Source organism: Mustela nivalis, assembly GCF_964662115.1.
Source record: "Mustela nivalis genome assembly, chromosome: 3".
NCBI lineage: Eukaryota > Metazoa > Chordata > Mammalia > Carnivora > Mustelidae > Mustela > Mustela nivalis.
In genome coordinates this window covers 138295410-138314978 of record NC_139022.1, presented here as the reverse complement: position 1 = coordinate 138314978, position 19569 = coordinate 138295410, and the positions used below count along the sequence as shown (strand labels likewise).

At 45.8% G+C, this 19569-nt stretch overlaps 2 protein-coding genes across 3 annotated transcripts in view; one reads left to right on the top strand and one right to left on the bottom strand.

Annotated features, from left to right (window-relative positions):
• The window catches only part of SLC36A1 (solute carrier family 36 member 1), a 46300-nt gene extending 36982 nt beyond the window's left edge, over window positions 1-9318 (top strand). For both annotated transcript variants that reach the window (XM_082726185.1, XM_082726186.1), the window contains one exon: window positions 4868-9318. In XM_082726185.1, the coding sequence (XP_082582311.1) occupies window positions 4868-5139 (272 nt within the window). In that variant the 3' untranslated portion in view covers window positions 5140-9318. The remainder of the gene's footprint in view (window positions 1-4867) is intronic.
• Window positions 9319-17398: 8080 nt separating this feature from the next.
• Window positions 17399-19569, bottom strand: part of FAT2 (FAT atypical cadherin 2) — a 79887-nt gene continuing 77716 nt past the window's right edge. Inside the window, exon 24 of the mRNA XM_082726184.1 lies at window positions 17399-19383. Within this exon, the coding sequence (XP_082582310.1) occupies window positions 18851-19383 (533 nt within the window). The 3' untranslated portion in view covers window positions 17399-18850. The remainder of the gene's footprint in view (window positions 19384-19569) is intronic.

The following is a 19569-nucleotide window of genomic DNA, read 5'->3' as shown; positions in this document are numbered from 1 at the left end:
CAATTTCTACCAAAATATTGCTCAAAAAAGAAAATTAATATAAAAACATTTCAAGAACATCTAGATCTGGGGTTATTGAGAAAGAAATTCTGAATATCCCACTGACTTAACAAAATGATTTTTTTTTTGCATTTTATCTTCTGTGTTACTCCTCATGGGTGCATGTTGCAATCATAGTATACACAGAACTTTGTCTTTTTGTTTTTTATTTTATATTATATCATGAATATGTGTATCCTTCATGAGCATTTTCATGACCACATGATATTCTATTCTATTGGTGCATTGTATTCACTAAGCTACTCTTTTAGTGTTGGACATGGAGGTGGTTTTTTTTTGCTTTTGTACTTTTTAATTTATATTCCCACTAAGTGAGATTATATATTGTGTTCAATACTGGTGTTAATTTTTAAGGTAGATTTCTAGACATTTTAGAATAACACAGGTAGGCTTCAGCAGCATCAGTCACAATGAAACAGCAGAAAGAGCTTCCGGGCACAGGGCTGTAGATGTCCAGCGTATTTCTGTAAGTGTATGTTTGTTCTCTTAAGTGCTTTGTCTTCTCTAGTGCATAAGTCAGCTTTTCCTTTGCTGGTCTAAAACCACAGGCTCCAGAATCCCAATGAGTTCCTTCTCTGAACGTGGTCATTTGCCTCGTGTTACCTCAGCAGTTAAAAGATCGTATTTTTAGTGTCTCTTAACCCAAAGGGAAGGTGTTTTGTAATATCATTGGGGCCCTCTTGACTAATCACATGGGCTGTCTGAGTTGTCCTCAGTCCCCCGTTGCTGTACATGCCACAGCCAGGCTGCTGAAGAGGGTGGTAACTTGCCACGTGGGAGTGTGCTATCTTCCTCTTTGTGTGGGGTGTTCTTGTGAGGGAACAGGGAGAAAACAGGGGCAGATATTCCTGGTTGGCTGCTTCCTCAGGTCTCCTACTTTCTTTCTCTTTCTAGAGGGCTTTAACTCAGAGTAAAGACATTTAATGCTAGAAGAGTTTTTGGTTGCTCCCACATCTTTCCTAAGTACCTGATTCCTGTCTCTGGAATTAGCTAAAACTCATTTGCCACAATTTGAATGGGGGCAAAACAGGTACCCCTGCTATTTGAACCCTTGGGGCTACTTGTGCTAATTTGGTTGGCTCTTCTTGTCTACCTCTTCTGCCAGCATGTTAGTGGGAGCCTCCCAATTCTTGCTTCTCCCCAGCCCTCCCCCATTATCTTTCTCCAGGGTCAGACTTTATTTTGGGTTCAGTTGTGTTGTCTGGTCCAGCTAGGACAGGAAGTCGGCTTTCCCTTTGTATCCTGTGATCCTGGCTTTAAGAGAAGAGAAAAGTTTAGCCGCTTTTAAAAGATATTTTTGTTAAGCAAGCTTATCTTGTATGTCCTTTGTAGCAAAAACAAGGACAAGTTTTTAGATTGCTTTTAAAATGTCATGATGAAGTGGAACATCTCTAATCTGAGAGAAGATTCTGATCACACAAGCCTCTGTTGCTGTTTCCACTTAATTCTTATCATAGAGTTGAGCACATCTGATTTCACTTAAGTCATATCATGAAGTACCATCTGTCCTTCAGGTTAATGTGAGGGAGGGGGATGGCAGACTCAGAGCCAGGAGGGCCTGGGCGGGTCATCCAACTTTTCTCCTCCTTCAGCTCATTGTTTCTGATAAAGGTCTCCCTTCTCTTTCTGAGTGGGCTAGAGCATTCATGAAGATGAGGGGCTGGCACTGGAAGAATAACTCACTTCAGTGGCACAAAACCAGGCAGGCTGGAAGCTGTGTTTTTGGCACAACCGTGTGTCCTAGGAGAGGAATCCCTTTGTTCTGCTCTGCCACCATTGAGTGGTACATGGTGCTTCCCAGTTGACAGTGAGTTAAGGGACATATCCCAGAATACATTCCTAGGTGACTAAACCAGCATTGTGCAGTTCCTTAACATTTCAGAGCTGGGTGAGACTTCAGTGACCATCCAGTGTTAGTAGAGTCACCTGACCTCATGAGTGACCGAGCTGAGGCTCTGAATCGTGAGCTCACTCATTCTAGGACTGGTGGTTGCATTAGCTCACATATACGAAGCATTCGTTGTGCACTTAGTACTCTAAGTTCTTTATGTGAGTGATCTCATGTGACCACCCCTATTCCGTAGTAGGTTAAGTAACTGGCAGGTTAGTGGTAGAGCTGAGACTGGAGCCCAGGTTCTGAGTCCAAAGCCTACGCTCTTTACCTTCCTGTACCAGCCTCTCCTAGGGCTCGGTGCTGATTGCTGCCTTGGTGCTATTGCCACCCCACTACTCACTTGAATTGGTACCGCGGGAGCCATCACTGTGAAGCTGACATTAGGCAGACGCAGACCCAGATCCCAGAGAGGGCAGGTGTCCTTTTCCAGGTCACACAGCAGACCAACTCTTGAGCATTTGGTTGTCCATGATGAGAAAGCCATTTTGTCATCAGCTTTTCTGTATTCTTAACTTTCCTCCAAATTCAACCCTGAAGATCTAAGGGATATCACCAACTCTATTTAGAAAGGGCTAAGGGCTGAAGCAGACTATGTTTAACTCGGAGGGCAAGTTAAAAGCCTCTACTTTTTGTGGACTTTCTGAAGGCTTCAGAACAGTGAAGGTGTTAATGGATACTTGCCATTATGGTCGGATGCTAGAATAAGCATTGCCCCCAGGCTATAAAACTGTGGCAGAGGCAGATCTGAGACTCAGCATCCTTGTATTCCCTTTTGTCGTCAGGCTTCAAAACCCTTGTCTTACTTCCTTTACAAAGCAGAAAGAGGTCAGGGCTGATTGTATACCAATTCCCTGCTGAATGATTACCATTAATACTCTATGAGTGTTAACGGTTAATATGCTGTGTTAACAGTTAATAATCTGTAGTATTAACGCAGCATTTGACTCCTCCCATTCTTCTGCTCATCAGCCAGCTTCCCTCTCTTCCCTCCTGAGGGTATCATTTTGCATTTTCTTAATCATCAGCTCTGTGACGTGACTGTACCAGGGACTTGACGTCGTGGATTCTAGTCTCAGGTCTGTCACTTTCTGTCATTTAACCTCTCTGGGGACAATCATAATGTTGTAAAGTTATGTACCCATGGATCTGAGGCAGATTCAGCCAACGAGTGGCTGCTTCACAGAGCTGTCTACCAGACACTAGATGTTCTGCCGTGATGGAAGTGTCCTGGGTCTTTGCTGCCCAGGACTGTAGCCATTAGGCACAGGTGACTGTTAAGTCCTTGCAAGGTGGCCAGTGTGAGTGAGGAACTGAATTCATTTAAGTTGGCATAGCTTCAGAGTAAACGTGAGACAGGATATGAATCTATCCCTCCCTTGGTAAATCTTGGATCCACATGCCTCTCCTCTTACTGTGGGGAGTGCAGTTCCAGTTTAAAAGCAAGCGCTTCTCATCAAACCTGGCTTCTAAATGCAACCCTGTCCTTTTGTCTGTAGCTTAGCCAAAGAAACAGTGATCAGTGCAGGAATAAAATTGACCTGAGGGTAAGACTGGCTGCCTTTGACTGAGGTGTTCTGGAAGTCTCACCACTGTGGTGCCTTCCTCAGAATGACTTGGCTACATTTGCTTTATGAAATGGAGTTGAAACGGAAGCCCCCACATAAGATGTACCTAATGGGAATCATTGAGGTCGGGGGTATCCTCCGGATCCCAGTCTCAATGCTAAGGACCTCCAGTTGAAGCCTGCAGGGAAGACAGTTCATCAAAATATATTTGATTACTAGTGAGCTAATGATGCGCTTTTCATGGGCAACAATATGTATACTAGCAATGATTATATGAACTATATTCGGAGCCTGTTGTATGCCAGGCCTGTATGAAGTGCCTGTGTCAAGTCATTTCATCATCATGATATCTCTGTGACACAGGTACCATTTGTATCCTCATTTTGCCAACAAGAAAACTAGGGAATAAATAGGGGGTGTAACCCCCCCCCCCATTGTCACTCAGGCAGAGCCAGAATTCAAACACAGAACCTAATTCCAGAGCCCATAATCCTCCATAAACCTGTGAAACATTGGCCTTCAGTTCTTTTCCCCACCCCCTCCAGTTGGAAGCTGAGTCAGATGGGAACGGTGGGATCAGTGGGCACTGGAATAAGTGCAGTCAGGGAAGCCTCCTCCCCATCGTGGGATGGCGGGCAGTCGTGCTGGGGTGTGGAAACTGATGGGATTTCCTAGTGCAGCCGCCCTTCTTCATCACTGCCACCTCCCTCACAGACCCGCCTGCCTAGGTTTCAGGCATGGGAGCCACTAGCTTCTCCTGGAACAGGCTTGGAGTCCTTGTGGGGGGCCTGGCTCCTCAGGTCAGCCTGCACACTGAAGTGCTTCTACTTGCCCTGTAGGAGAATGCTCTGTGAAATGGGATTTATCGTGATATCATTCCAGAAGGATGGCCCCCGCCATTCTGTTCCATATCAGTTAAGTGGAGAGGTTTGCGTTGGAGGTACTGTCAGTGTTAGGAAAATGACCAATCACTCCGAAATAGGCCACCTCCCTTTCTGCTCCAGCCTCTTTCCTCTGGTAGGGACCACACAGCCCTGGAATGTAATTTTGTTCCTTTGCTTCAGGAAGATGGAAGTCATGTCCTGCAGCAGGAAAAGCTGGAAGCCAGGAGATCTGGGTTCCAGTCCCCGCTCTGCCACCTTACAGGGAGAACCAGGTTGTTCCATACCTGTAGGCATTTGTTTTCTCATCTGTAGAATGAGAGATTGGACTGGATAATGTGTGAGTTTCTGCACATTTTTCCCATTAGTTTTCCATTAGAGAAGAAGGACACTTGCTAAATTTGCTCAACAGTGAGGAGGTCTCCAGCTCTGGGCAGTCTTGAACCGGCATGTCCTCTCTCCTACAGGCATCTTGGCCATCCTCATCCCCCGCCTGGACCTGGTCATCTCTCTGGTGGGGTCCGTGAGCAGCAGTGCGCTGGCCCTCATCATTCCGCCCCTCCTGGAGATCACCACCTACTACTCGGAGGGCATGAGCCCCTTCACCATCGCCAAGGACGCCCTGATCAGCATCCTGGGCTTCGTGGGCTTTGTGGTGGGGACATATGAGGCCCTCTATGAGCTGATCCAGCCCAGCAATGCTCCCATCGTCATCAACTCTACCGGTGCCTTTGTATAGCAATTTGGGTGCATTCCCTGCAGCTGCCCACCTCACTCACCCTGTGTGTTCCCCAGCACCTGGCCCTAGAGCCTCGGGTAGGGGCCAGGCTCTGGGGAAAGGCACGGTTGCTGTCGGGGAGCCCTTCCACCTGACACCTCAGTATCTGGGCCAGGCGGGGCTGAGGGCAGGAGAGAGAGTGGGTAGTGGATATGCAGAGGTCACTCTTAGTGGCCGGGCCATCCCTGTTCATTTATACTTAATTTAACCCAGAACTTTTCAACTTTTTTCCTTCTTGATGTCTCCTCCCTTACCTGTCCCCCCTTCTGACCCACCTTACCCAAATTATTCCTGTTGCACAGCTCACTTTATTTAAAAATCTTAGCACCTCCCACCTCATGTTTTCTCCTTCCCAGGCCCAGGCCTGGATTAAATGAGTGGGAACCCCTACTCCTTATAAGGCTGGGCCTATCTCTTTCTCAGACCTCTCCCAAATATTTTACCTCAGTATCCTCCTACCTATTCAAGTCTCCAGGAGGTGTCTGGAACTACCTAGTACTTTAAAACCAGGCCCCAAAGCTGGAACTTTTAATCTTTACTCTCTCTGGCTTGTGACCATCGGCAACACCGTATGCGATTTCCTCACTTGGGTCACAGTGTTATATTCTTAGTTGCTTTAGCTTCTGAAAGATATCAAGTGCTGCCTAAATTGAAAATATTTATATTTTATTTAAAATTAGCTTTTGTTTGTAGACTCTGTCTCTAGATCTGGGGTTATTGTGACTTGTTCCTTCCTCAGTAAACTTTTGCTAGGCTTCTCCTGCTGAAAAGAAACTTGCTCCAGGAAACGTGTGCTTAGGTCCTCAGCACTCTTGGCTGAGTACCCCAAAGGTTTTAATCAGGATCATCTAAATGTGTACCTCTGTGGGGAGACATGCACTCTGCCTCCCACTGACCAGCCTGATTTCATACTGAGAGGATATGAAGGACTCAGGATCTGTTTGCCAACGCACAAGGCCAAGGAAAGGATGGCCGAGTGGGATGTGCTTCTGTCCATAGGAGGCTTCTAAAGTGGTCACTTTGTGCATTCAGGCCTGTTTTTCAGCCTCAGTTCCTGACAGGCACAGGGCATGGTAGCATTCAGTTGCCAGCATGTCAGGAAGACACTCACACTTTGCCGTGTTTGAGGAGATGAGGCCAGTGTGCACAGAGAGCATGAAATTAAGTTCAGAGAATTAAGAAGCAGCTGGTCTGACACTATGTGTGGTGCTTGGTTGTTTACAATCAACGGGGGCCGGGCAGAAGCAGTGCCCCGTCCCGAGCTGCCTCCATGACCTAGACTTCTAAAGGGAACCACTTGGTAGGGACTTCGGTCCCCTGTGTTCTAAACACTAATTGTGACCCCGTCCCTCCCCTGCATGCCTCAGGGTTGGCTCACCTCAAGGTCAGCCTTCAGATTTGGGAACAAACTGTAGAGCAAGCAGAGAAAGGTGCATTGCCTTGCTTTTGGCTGCCTCTTCTCCCCTCTTGGTGTGAGAACTATTTCAGGAGGGCATTCATTAGCTCTCTATCCCCTGAGCTCTGTGTGTGTGTGTGTGTGTGTGTGTGTGTGTGTGTTCATACACGGAATAGAGATGCACTCTCCTCCACCCCATCCCCAAGCTCTTGCCTCCTTAGAGATGCATTCATCCTGCAAGTTAGAGAGCAGCACAACTTCATCAGGGGTCTTTTTTTCCTGTGTTTTCGCCAAAGCTTGTAAGGGCTGTGACCCTCCCCCCAACCCTAGCCCTAGCTTTTTCTTTCTCTTCTTTTCCAAAGCCACATTGTCATTGCAGTGATTCCCAACCTACTAATAATTTATTAACTTAGGGAAACGTGATCAGTTGTGACTTGATCTCCCTTAGGAGAATGATACTTTTCACCTACCCTTTCTGTGGTCACCAGCAAGTGTTTATATGACCAAGGCTCTACCTGGAGGTGGCAGCTAACCTGCCCTATGAAGCCTCAGGCCTAGAAGTTACTGAAGTGGATTCAAGGATTGTCCCCTTCTGTGTGCAAGCCCCTGGCTCCCGCCATCTTTCCACAGCAGTCCTGAGAGTTGTTTGCAGTGAGGAGGCGTGTGCCAGGAGAAGGATCAGATGTGTATCCTGCCCGCAACATCTGTGGTGGAGGCTTCTGTGACTCAGGGAGCTGCTAGAGGCCATCCTTTCCACAGGGTAGTAAGACTAGACCTGAGGACTGGGCAGTACAAAACTGTGTTCCCCTGGCCCCAGGTCTTTGCAAAATGCAAATTATTGCTTCAGAGTCCCTGGCCTGGGAAATGTAATGTGCAGGAGAGATGGCACTAGCTTTGGGGCTTCTGGAAGCTAATTTGGCATGGCCTTCTTCCAGTTTGTTCTTTTACCTGAGCTCCTGCTGCTTCAGAAGACTGAGGCAGGGTGGATCCTGTCAGTGGGCCTTTCTGATTGTGCACTTAGGTGTCAAGTAAAGGGTCTACTAGAAGGTGAAAGTGAGAGGAAGCCCTTTTGCTTCTCAGACCTCTGGGCCAGCTCAGGGAAGCTTACTCTTCTGCCCACGAGGCTTCTTCAGTCAGGGAGCCTGCCCTGGTTTCTTCCCACTGCTCATTAGGAACCAACTGTCCAGCTTCTGCTTGTGCCCTGCTCTGATGCCTTGTGAAAAGGTCCCAGCATAAACAGAAGTCTCATCAAGGAACAACAGAGCAAGGTTCTCTGGAGTGTGAGGCTGCATCTGTGGGACCTAAGGCAAAACGTGGGATTTTTTTGGCCCTGTACTGTTAGGCCTGTGTCCCTCTCCCGGGCTCCCCAGTACAGCCTCAGATTTCCATTAGCCCTGAGGTAGCTTCTCCAGGCCCCCTGTTCCTTCCTATAAATGCTGCTGTAAGGAGGCTTCCAACTCTCTGTTGGCAACATATCTCCCCTTCCATGTAGGCATTTGCTGGGAAGAGCATGATCTGGCATCTTCTGTTTACTTTTCCTAGAAGTTGTCACCATTTACAAATGTCATTATTTATATTGTGCTGCTGTCCAACCGCTAGGAGCCCTTCAGCTGCACAGACGCTGGCCAGACATATGTGAATGTGTGGTGGGTCTTAGCTCAGTACCTGCAGCTCCCACCCTCCTGCTCTGCCACTCACCTCTCCAGCCAGGTTCATTGGCTGGTGCTCACTACGTACTCTACCCCCATGAAAGGTACAATTTGCCATTTTTTCAGTTGTCTTAAAGTGATGATCCAGAAAGGAACATTAGGAAATCTGTCCCCCTTACCTGTTCTCCTGGCTTTGTTTTCCTTCTCAAATGTCTCCCTTCCTAAATTGTAGAATATCATCTCTGTTTGACACTACATAGTCACCTCATGATTTTTGGAAGTGCAAAATCTCACTTTATGTCTGTTTACAGCTCTCTCTATTCACTCATTACTCACAGCCAAGGGGTTCTTATCCGTGGTTTTATTGCGTAGCTGATCAGATATTAAGGCAGGCCCCAGCATCGGCCCTGATCAGAACACGAAGCTACTTCCTGACAGCAAAGACACAAAGTGCCAGTGGCACAATGTGATTAGGGAGTCGGCTCCAAGTCTGCCTTAGAATTCAATTTTCCAGAGTACATTACAAATCTCCAAGACCATTAGGGGAAAAGGAGAGGGTGTGGTTTGTCTTTGAAATCATGGTCAATACTTTTAGACAATTTAATTAATCCTGCTGTTTGCAAGGCTGTTTTCTCTGACAGCATCAGCTTGTGATATTTCTTCCCTGTTCTTTGTACCACTGGGCCATTCTCAGGCCAAGGGATGTAAGTGGTGCTGATATATGGTTATCAGAGTGGGGAGTGGGGGACGTGGGCGGAGGGTACCTGTTTTAAGCCATGTTCTTTTGTTTAAATCAAAGTGATGATGGGAAAGCTGTTTTGTTTTAGTGAACAATAAAACTATGTAACTCTCTTGTAAACCATGACAGTGAATGTGGTAATAAGAGGGATACCATCCCCAGGTCTTGGTAACCAGACAGTACCGCATATATTATCTTGTGTATATGCCTTCATGAGTGTCTGTTTCTCGCATGGTATGTGTGTAGAAATGTAGACAATGCAGGAGCTCACAGAAGAATTTGTTTTGGGTTCTGCACGTGGATCATGTGTTAAACTTTTCTTTTATCAATAAATGAATTTTATTTTTTATTTTTGAGAGGCTGCGGTCTGCATCTTTGTTTTTGCCCTTTTTTTCTTTTTAAATATCACTTAGATCTCTTTACTAGATCTTAGTAGGTCAAAGTGTTTGTAGTTTTGTGTCACAGAGTTCATCTGGGGAAGTAGTGCAAACAACAGAACCACTTATGAAATTGAGAGTTCCCTAGAAAGGGGCCAGGTAGTTGTTTTTCTGTTAGACAATCCTGCTTTTCTTGAAAACTTGAGTAGGAACTCTCAGCCCTATCTGTGTGTATCAGATGACCGCACGTGACAGAGATGATGGTTAGTTTCACATGTTAACATGGCTGGGCTCTAATGTTGAACATTAGTCAAACATTTAGTCAAACACTAATCTAAGTGTTGCTCTGAAGTTATTTTGTGGATGTGTGGCAAACATTTAGTCAAACACTAATCTAAGTGTTGCTCTGAAGTTATTTTGTGGATGTGTGGCTGATGTCTCCGATCAGTTGCCTTTAAATAAAAATCTATCCTCATAGTGTGGGTGGGCCACATCCAATCAGTTGAAGGGCCTTAAGAGGAAAATACGTTTCAGTGAGGAAGAAGAAATTCTGCCTCAAAACTGCAGTATCAGCTCCTGTACAAGAATTGCCAGGCTGTTAGCCTGCCCTATAAATCTTGGACTTGCCAGCCCTGACCATCACATCAGCCAATTCTTGAGATCCCACCCCCTCCATGCATGTGTATATATTTGAAGTACAGAGATTGATTTCAGGACAGTGGAAGAGATGACTTCTGTCACTCCTGTCCTGTTGTCACATTAAGAGGGAAAACAAGACCACCTGAGCCACCCCTTAGGTGATCTGAAAGCCAGTCATGGGTGGCTACTGAATTAGACTCATAGAAAAGCAGAGGCCTTGAGGCACACTACTGAAGTACAGCACTCTACAGAGAGAGGAAGGCAGGGAATGTATTATGACTACTTCTGACTATCACTCTTATTTCCGCAACTGGGGGAGGGGGTGTCACAGGGATTCAGTAACTGCTCCAAGTTATCAACCGGCAAGTGGCAGAACTAGGATTCACACTGTAGCAAGCCCTGTGATTCCCGAACCCAAGTGCTTCCTGAAAGCACTGACTGACTCCGCCTCTTTGATATAGTCTCAGGAGGGAAGTCTGCCTTTAGGGATTATTGTGAGGGTTTTAGAGAATGTTCTAAATTTCCTGGCATGAAAGCTTATGAAGTATTTTCTGAAATATTAGACAAATTGAAGAAAACCAAGACCCAGAAGCAGTTTTACTTGTTTTGTGGTTTTACATCCATTCATTATAGTCCTATCTCGCTCGCTTCCTTTGTGGAGAGCATTCACAATTTTTCAGATTGTTCACCTCTTCACATGTTTGTTCCTGCTTATGTTTACACTTAAAGACTATAGCCCTTCCTTTCAGGTAACAAGGGCCCTCAAGGTAAGCCCACTGCACTGCTAGAGGCCTAAGTTGAGTGACAGTGGACTGAGTTTGGGCCCTAAACTTAGGGCTCTTTGCTAAAGAGGCTTGCTTCCTCAGACTCTGCCCGTTGCAGACATATGCAAGAAACTGTGTATCTTTAACTGGTGCACTTTACTAGACCCTTGGCCATCGGTCTCCCCCACCATTTTGGGAGAAAAAGTTGGAGTATAATCTACTTGTAATAAAATGCACCTGTTTCTTAAGGGTACAGTTTGATGAGTTTTGACAAATGCATGTGACTACCATTTCCATCAAGATATGGAATGTTTGGGGCACCTGGGTTGCTCAGTGGTTAAAGCCTCTGCCTTTGGCTCAGGTCATGATTTCAGGATCCTGGGATCGAGTCCCACATCGGGCTCTCTGCTCAACAGGGAGCCTACCTCCTCCTCCTCCTCTCTCTCTCTCTGCCTGCCTCTCTGCCTACTTGTGATCTGTCAAAAAAAAGAAAGAAAGAAAAAGAAAAAGATATGGAATGTTTGTTTTACCCAGAAAGTTCCCTTGTGCTCCTTTGTAGTCAAGTCCATCCCCATACCCACTTGGCCCTTGGCAACAATGGATCTGATTTTTCTGTCTCTTGTTTTGCCTTTTCTAGAATGTCATATAAATGTGATCGCTAAGTATGGAGTCCTTTCTGTCTGGCTTTTTTGACTTAGCATAATGCTTTCTATATTCACTTGTATTGTGCCTTGTATCATTAGGTTTATTTCTTTTTATTGCCAAATAATACTCCATTGTATGTTTGAACCATAATTTGTTTATTCATTCACCAATTGTTGGACGTTTGGGTTGCTTCCAGTTTTCGGCTATGATGAATAAAACTGCTATAAATATTCATGTACAGACCTTTGTGGAAACATAATGTTTTCATTTCTCTAGGGTAAAATACCTAGGAAAGGAATCGTGGGTTTGTATGGTAAGTGTTTACTAACTTTATAAGAAATTGGGAAATTGTTTTTCCAGAGTAACTCTGCTATTTTGGATTCCTGCCAACAATTTAAAAAAGCTCCGGTTGTTCCATATGCTCACCAATACTTCATATTATGGTCTTTTACATTTTAGCCATCTTAGTGGGTATATCAATATGTCTTTGTGGTTTTAATTTGCATTTGCCTAATGACTAGTGATGTCCTGCACCTTTTCCTGACGTATTTGCCATTGGCCTGTCTTCTTTAGTGATGTTTTTTAAAATTTAGCCTTCTTAAAAATTTAAAGCTTTTTGTCTTGAAGTAAGTATAGATTCACAAGTGCAAAGAAATGTCTGGGGAAGTTTAGCTCTCCCTTCCTACGGTCTCCCTCAATGTGAAAATTTTATATAGCTATAGTACATGACCCAAATCAGGAAACTGACATTGGCACAATATATAGAGCTCATTCAGTTTCTCCAGTCACATGTGCGTGTGTGTGTGTGTGTGTGTGTGTTTGCATGTGTGGATATAAGCAATTTTATCATATGTGTAGCTTCCACCACCCCAGTCAAGATGCTTATCTGTGCCATCACCACAAGGCTCCTTCATGCTGCCCCTATAGAGACATGCTCCCCTCCTGTGCTCCCCCGACATCCCCAACCCTTGGCAACCACTAATCCGTTCTTCCTCTCCACCATTATACTACTTCACAAATGTCATATAAATTGAATTACACAGTATGTATCCTTCTGAGATTGGCTTCTTTCACTTAGTATAATTTCCTTGACGATCACTGAAGTTGTTACCTATATTAATAGTTTGTCTCTTTTTACTGCAAAGTCATATTCCATGGTATGGATGTACCGCGGTTGGTTTAACCATTCACCCACGGTAAGAAATCTGCATCATTTCCGGGTCTGGCTATGAATAAAGCTGCTATGAATATTCATTCGGGTACAAGTTCCTGCATGAAAATAAGGTGGGTTTTTTTTTTTATTATTTCTGTGGGATATAGATCCAAGAATGCAATTGCTGAGTTGTATGTAAGCCCATTTTTAGTTTTAAAAGGAATTTCCAAACCAGTTTCCAGAGTGGCCATGCCATTTCACATTTCTACCAGCAATGTGTGAATGACCTAGTTTCTCCTTATCCTTGTCAGCATTTGGTATTGTCATTATTTTTTATTTTAGCCATTTGTCAGATCTTGTAAATGTTTTGTTGGATGTATACCTAAGTATTTAGTTTTCTTTGGAGCAATTGTAAATGGTAATGTGTTTTTAATTTCAATTTCCATGTGTTCATTGGTAAGCTGTAAAAATGCAACTGATTTTTGCATGTTAATCTTGTATCTTACAGACTGCCTCTACTTAGTAGTTCTATGAGTTTTTGTCTAGATTTCTTGGGATGTTCTGTGTAGACAGTCATGTTGTTCTCAGATAGAGATAGTTGTATTTCCTTTTTTTTCCATTTTGTATACTTTTTTTTCTTACTTCAGTGGCTAGAACTTCTACCACTATGTTATAAAAGAGAGTTGGTGACAGTAAACATTCTAGTCTTATCTCTGATCTTACAGAGAGAACATTCAGTCTTTCACCCTTAAGTATGATGCAAGCTTTAAGATTTTTATGGAAGTTCCCTTCTATTTCTGTACTGAGAGGTTTTTTTTTTTTTTAAGATTTTATTTATTTATTTGTCAGAGATACAGAGAGAGTACAGGCAGGCAAAGTGGCAGGCAGAGGCAGAGGGAGAAGCAGGCTCCTTGTGGAGCAAGGAGCCCCATGTGGGACTCGATCCCAGGATGTTGGGATCATGACCTGAGCTGAAGACAGCCGCTTAACTGAGCCACCAAGGCGTCCCCTGAGAGATTTTTTTAAAATCATAACTAGGTGAATTTTGTCCAGTTTTCTCCTTTATCAATTGACATGATCTTACAATTTTTCTTTTTTCACTCATTGATATGGTGGATTAAAATGATTGATTTATCAATGTTGGACCAGTCTTGCTTACCTGGATTAAATCCTACTTAATCATGGTGTGTTACTCTTTTTACATATTGTTGGATTATCTACTGTTTTGTTCTCACCTTGATATTTACTCTGACAAATGTTGACTCCAGAATGGTGCCTTTTTGTAAATGAGCAAAACCATATGCCATAACTGCTATTCTTGGCCTAAGTGTACTTTTGCCTCAGGCCAGGTTCCCAGCTGCTATAGTGCTGCATAAAGCCTATGTGTGTTTCCTCAGGACAATTTCTCAACTTTAGTATTATGTACATTTTGGGTGAATAATTCTTTGTTGTGGAGAATGTCCCGTGCATTGTAGGATGTTTAGCAACATCCCTGGTCTCTAGCCACTAAGTGCTAATTGTGGTAATCCAAAGTGTCTGTAGACATTATCAAAGGTAGCCTTGTGTGGGGTTTGGGGAGTGGAACTCATCCCCCTCCCCTGTTGAGAACTACTGCCTTGATACATTCAAGCTCCTTCTTACCCCTAGCTGGAGGGATGTATTTTTTATCTTGGCCATGGAACAAAGGTAAGTGTGTGGTTATGGATACTACAAAAAGATATGCCTTTTTAATAGTAGCAATAAAATATATAACATCTTTTGAGCCTTTACTATGCCAATTATGCTAAGCACGTTACCTATGTTATCTAGTACTCCTGTCCAATGATGGAAGGCACAGAAAATATTCCCACTACACAGACTGAGGCTTAACCGAGGACACACATTTTATTTTCTTTTTTTAAAATAAAGAGTTTATTTATTTATCTGAGGGAGAGAGAGAGCATGAGAAGAGGGAGGCTCAGAACGAGAGGGAGCCTGATATGGGACTCGATCCCGAGACTCCAGGATCATGACCTGAGCCAAAGGAAGTCGCTTAACTGACTGAGCCACCCACATGCCCTGAGAGCACACGTTTTCTAAGTGGTGGGGCCAGGTCTGTCTGACTCCAAACCTCGTACTGCCCCTAAGATCTGTCTCCCTGCCACTAACTCTGTCACTCACATCCCTTAGTGGACAGGGAACATTTCCAGGCCCCAGTCTGGATGCCTGAGTCCTCCCACACTCCAACCCCACATAAAAGGACTACCTACCATTGCTCAATATGTAAAACCTCTCGGCCTTTGCTTTGGGCTTTTCCCTTAACCTGGCTGGCCCTTCTCTCTGCACTAAATCTGAAGCTCTATTTTAAGATCCAGCTCAGATGGCTGTTTCTCTTTAGAACCTTCCCTGGCTATGTCAGTCATAATTTATGGCTCCCCCTTCTCTGGTTAGCCTCATCTCTACTGATGCTAAAGAGCTGTGACTACTTGGCTACTCCCTATTTGGGCTGCTTGAGGCACTGATCGGATCAGGCTTGATCTCCTAGTGCTTGTCTGTGGGGTCTAACGGTGTATCTGGTATCAGCTGGTTACTAAACTCAGTGGGGTTTTCTTTAGTAGGGAATGGAGCATGGCCTCTAAGAAGTTGGCATCGCTATATATACTTTTAATTTTGTATCAATGTAATCAAGTATTTTCCTTGGTTGGACCCTGTAGATTTGTTGAGGAATCTTAAGAAAATTCTAAAGGCTTGTCTTTTCCCAGCTGGGTCCTTGAGAAAGTTCCTTCTCTTTACTCAGTGAGACTTCCTGTGCTTATTGTCAAGACAGAGCTAGCAGAGGCTGCTCGAGGTCTTCCAAAGTCTGGCCTTCAACACTGAATTGTGGGTTGTTGTTCAGCAGCTGGGCCCAGATGCCCTCGTAGGCTGGCATTCACCAGTTCACCATGGGATATCAGGATGGGCCAGCTATTCTATACCAAATTAGCCATGGGCCTCAGGCAAATCACTCCATATCTCCAAGTGTTATATACTGTCATATTTTTCTCCTTTTATCTTTTAGAACCTCCATAATCTTCAGCCCAAAAGAGAATGGTTTTCTTCCCCCAAGGCCTTGAGCTCTTCCCTTCTTCACCCAAATACCCATTTTGAGGTCCTGGCCATGGCCTAAATTATGTGTCCCCTCCACAGCACTGCTCCAGTTTCTGGAAGATACATTGGCTTTCTCTGTTACCCATGGTAAACCACACGTGATGGTGTGGTTGTGCAGGCCTCCTCCACAGCCCTCTGAATGAGCAGGCTCACAACTCCTTTGCTGTTGTCCAGTGAATTCCAGCTGCCCTCCCACCCTGTACGTGGTTGTGAGTCCTCACTTACCTCATGGGGCTTTTATGAGTAGTAAATGAGACAAGACCTGTCAAGTGCTTGCACAGCACTTGCCATATAGCAAGTGCCAGTGAAATGGAGGTGATTATGGTGAACTGTAAAAATGCCCAGCCCGGAAGTCAGGAAACCTGCATCTCTGCCTTTCTTTTCCACTGTTACATTGTGTAAGACTCAGGACTTTTGGAATTAGAGCCCCAAAGTCTTGAGATGGGAGAATTTCCCTGAAAACCTTTAGGTCTGTAGCAGTCAGTAGGCTGACTTTTGATCCCAGAGTGCCCTCTGATGGTTGACATGTGAAAGTGCAGGCTCCAGAAGACAAAGGGAAGGAAGGGCCTATTGTGGAAAGCCTGGATGGGTGGAAAGAGGCTCCCCCTTCCTGAAGGAGAACAAGCTGTGTTGTAGGGGGATAACCAGGCTGGGTACAGACCTGAATGTGGGTCTTATCTCTGTGAAGTTCTACCTGCAGGACCTCAGACAAACCCTTCTCTGTGGGACTTGGGACGAGGAACATCAGATAGACAGTCATTTTAAAAGTCTGAATGTTTGTGTGTTTTCATGTGTTCTAGAAAAATACAGTAACTTTCGAGTTCTTTAGTGAATGGATATGTCATTTTAGGGTGAACAAAGATATTTTTTTAAAAATTGGAATGTGCTAAAAGAAAATTAAGTAAATAATGATACAGGTGTATTAGGACAAAAATCGCAACAGTGATAAGCAAAACAACAGAAGTCTGGGCAACACTGGACTAGTTTATATGTGATTTCCTGCACAGTTCTGATAAGTTAATCTTATCTACATACTATTTGGTATTTCTTCCTAGTATAATGGTCACTGTTTATTGTTTATGCTTCTAAACAACAGGAAGCCAATTCATTCCTGCCCGAGGCCACAGTGGTATGTGTGCTGTGGTGCTTCTCGTGGATGTGCCTTCCCTCCCCACCTGCACCAGGAACTCAACGGCAGGACTGGCTTTCTGGTCTTGGTATCACCTGCAAGGCCTGTGTCACAGTTGCCCGGTGATATTCACATCCACTTGGGAGTGAGCTGTGGAGCAGCAGCCACAGGCTGGCTCTGGGCACAGGGAGGGCTGGCTTCCCAAGGCTTGTGCTGTAAAGCTCACTCCTCCTGTCCAGTGCAATGTGGTGGGGAGGGTGCTGCCCAGGGTCAGCAGTCCTGAAGCCTTGTCCCAGGCCATTCCTACACGTGCTGATCAGTGGGCTTGTCCACTAACTGCGGGCAGTTGTTTTGGAATTAGAGGTGTTTTCCCAAAGAGTGGTCTGGGCCCTGCCCCAAGAGGTTCTGATTTTCTGTCTGGCTTTGGGGCTCACGGAGCTATATTTTAGCCATTTTTCTGGATTTGGGAATCACAGTGCTTGATGACCTCCAGAGTGGGTCCCTTCTGGCCCCCAAATTCCATGAACCTCAGCTTAGCAGGGCCCATAGACCCTAGTGCCCTTCCCCTGACCTAACCCCAAACAGGATAAGTGACATACAAAATAACCATAAAAAAGACTTTATTATTTTTTAAAAAACAACAACAACAAATGGCCAGTGAAACCGTGCCTCCTGTCAGTCACACATACAGTTACACACACAGCTACCAGCCACTCCAACCAATACGCCCTCACCCACACAGCTCCCTCTCTGTAAGCAGCAACACTGTGGGTGAGAGTGTCTATTGCTCTTCCTTTTCACTTCTTTCTCCAGAAACAACACAATTGAAAAGTCAATGGACCGGAGAAAGGGATTGATGGGGCAGGAATGGCAAGGCCACCAGAATTCTCCATCCCTGCCACTCCTGGCTACATACTCTCTACACTTGTACACACATACTCTACATGAGGTGCCCACATGTGCAGGCACGTGCCCACATTGACCCTCCATGCATAGGGTTGAGTCACTGCAGGTAACACTTAGATTGGCAGGCATCTGAGATGGGGGGGCAGGAAAAGGCAGTGTCCACCCTGAACACCAATGTCCAGCTCCACGCCTTCACCCTGCCCTGATGCCCTGAATGGGGAGCTTTTAGTTCCTTGTGTCTAGGAAAGAAAAATCCCTTGGGGGCAACTCATCCAGACAGCAAGGTTGAAAAGTGCCTAAGAATTTTAAAAATGAATAATTATGTCCTTCCTGCCTGTGGCCCAAAGTGCTTGAGAAACTTGGGGTGAAGAACCCAGAGTTCCGTGAGGTCTGAAGTCCTTGGCAAAGAAGGTTCAGGGCTGCAGGAATTCTGGCAGGCCCTGGCTGGTGGAAAGTCCTGTGACTTAAAGAGGCAGAGCAAGTTCCTTGGACCCTGCGTTAGAGGAGTGGGACCCCAAGGAGACTGAGGCCAAGTGATGCTCCTCAGGAGCCCTTGTCATCCCAGACCTAGCACAGTGCCTCACACAGAGCAGAGGCTGCAGTTAGGTGGGAATGATGCACGGTGCACAGGTGACTTGGTGACCTGCTCACCTGCTGCTTACCTCTCAGCCCTTAGAAGATACCTTGTGGCCCTGCAGGGTCAGAGGACCCTGGACCTTGTCTCTGGGGCTGATGTAGTAGCTGCCTGTCAGGTGGACCTGCCTCTGCATCCAGAATGGAGTCTTGAGCAGGTGTAAGAACGCTCCCTGGCAGAGCTGCCTCTCTGGGGACTGAGAGATGGCGGTCAGTGAGACAGACTCCCTCTTGCCCCTCCGAGGAATCAGTTTGTCCTGGTTTTCTAGGCTTAACTGTTCTGTACATCCCCTTCCTGCTGGGGGCCCTAGTGAGATTTTTGGAGCTCCACTCTCAGCTTCCCTCCATCCTCAGGGACTCGCTGGGGGGTCCACAAGAGCACATTTCAAAGTATCACAGCCTGGACTGGGGATGGGGCCTTCCCTCCCACTTCTTCAGCCATGCTCAATTCACTCCTACAAGACAGGAGGAAGGTGCCAAGTCCTTGGCCTCCTACCTACCTTCCTCTGAGGATAGCTAGAACATGACCTCCTCACAGCTCCCGTAATCACTCTCCACCATGTCAGAGCCCTCATAGTTGGGGGGAGCCTGGGTCTGGCCCCGCCCTGTGGGATGCCCACCCCCAACCTCACAATCAGCATAAGAGGGCCCAGCCCGGCTAAGGCGCATACTCACCCCTTTGTAGCCCCCCTCTGCCAGGCAGGGCCCTCCCCCTCCCTGCCGGAACTGTGAGTGGTAGTAGCTGATGGCCGTGTACTCGTTGAGACAGGGGGCCAGCAGGTGTTCCCGGGGATTGGGGGGCTGTGGGGGCATCAGATCTTCCAGGTTCTGATTGCTGTAACGGGGCGGGAGGGGTGCCCGCTTGTTTTCCAGCTCCAGTGGGAAGGGGAAGCCCCCATAGAGGCCAGTGGGGTCTGGCATCATGGGTGGGACCTGGTGGCGGTGAGGCGATGGTGGCAGAGGGCCAGAGGTCATTTCCGAGTGGGGGTATTCCCAGCGTTCCTTCCTGGAGTAAGTAGGAGGCCAGACTGCAGCTCCACCTGGGCACACTGAAAATGACAAGATAGGGTGAGCATCGAGTTTCCCTGGTGAAGGTTTCAGCAGGTCTTACAGCTACTAAACATAGTTCAGCATGTGGTAGAAACAGGCAAAAGACTGGGTGGTTATGTGACCATTCATGTGTGTTGTTTCTGGCAGTTTAGATTGGTATCTAGAATTCAACAGGGCTGAACGTC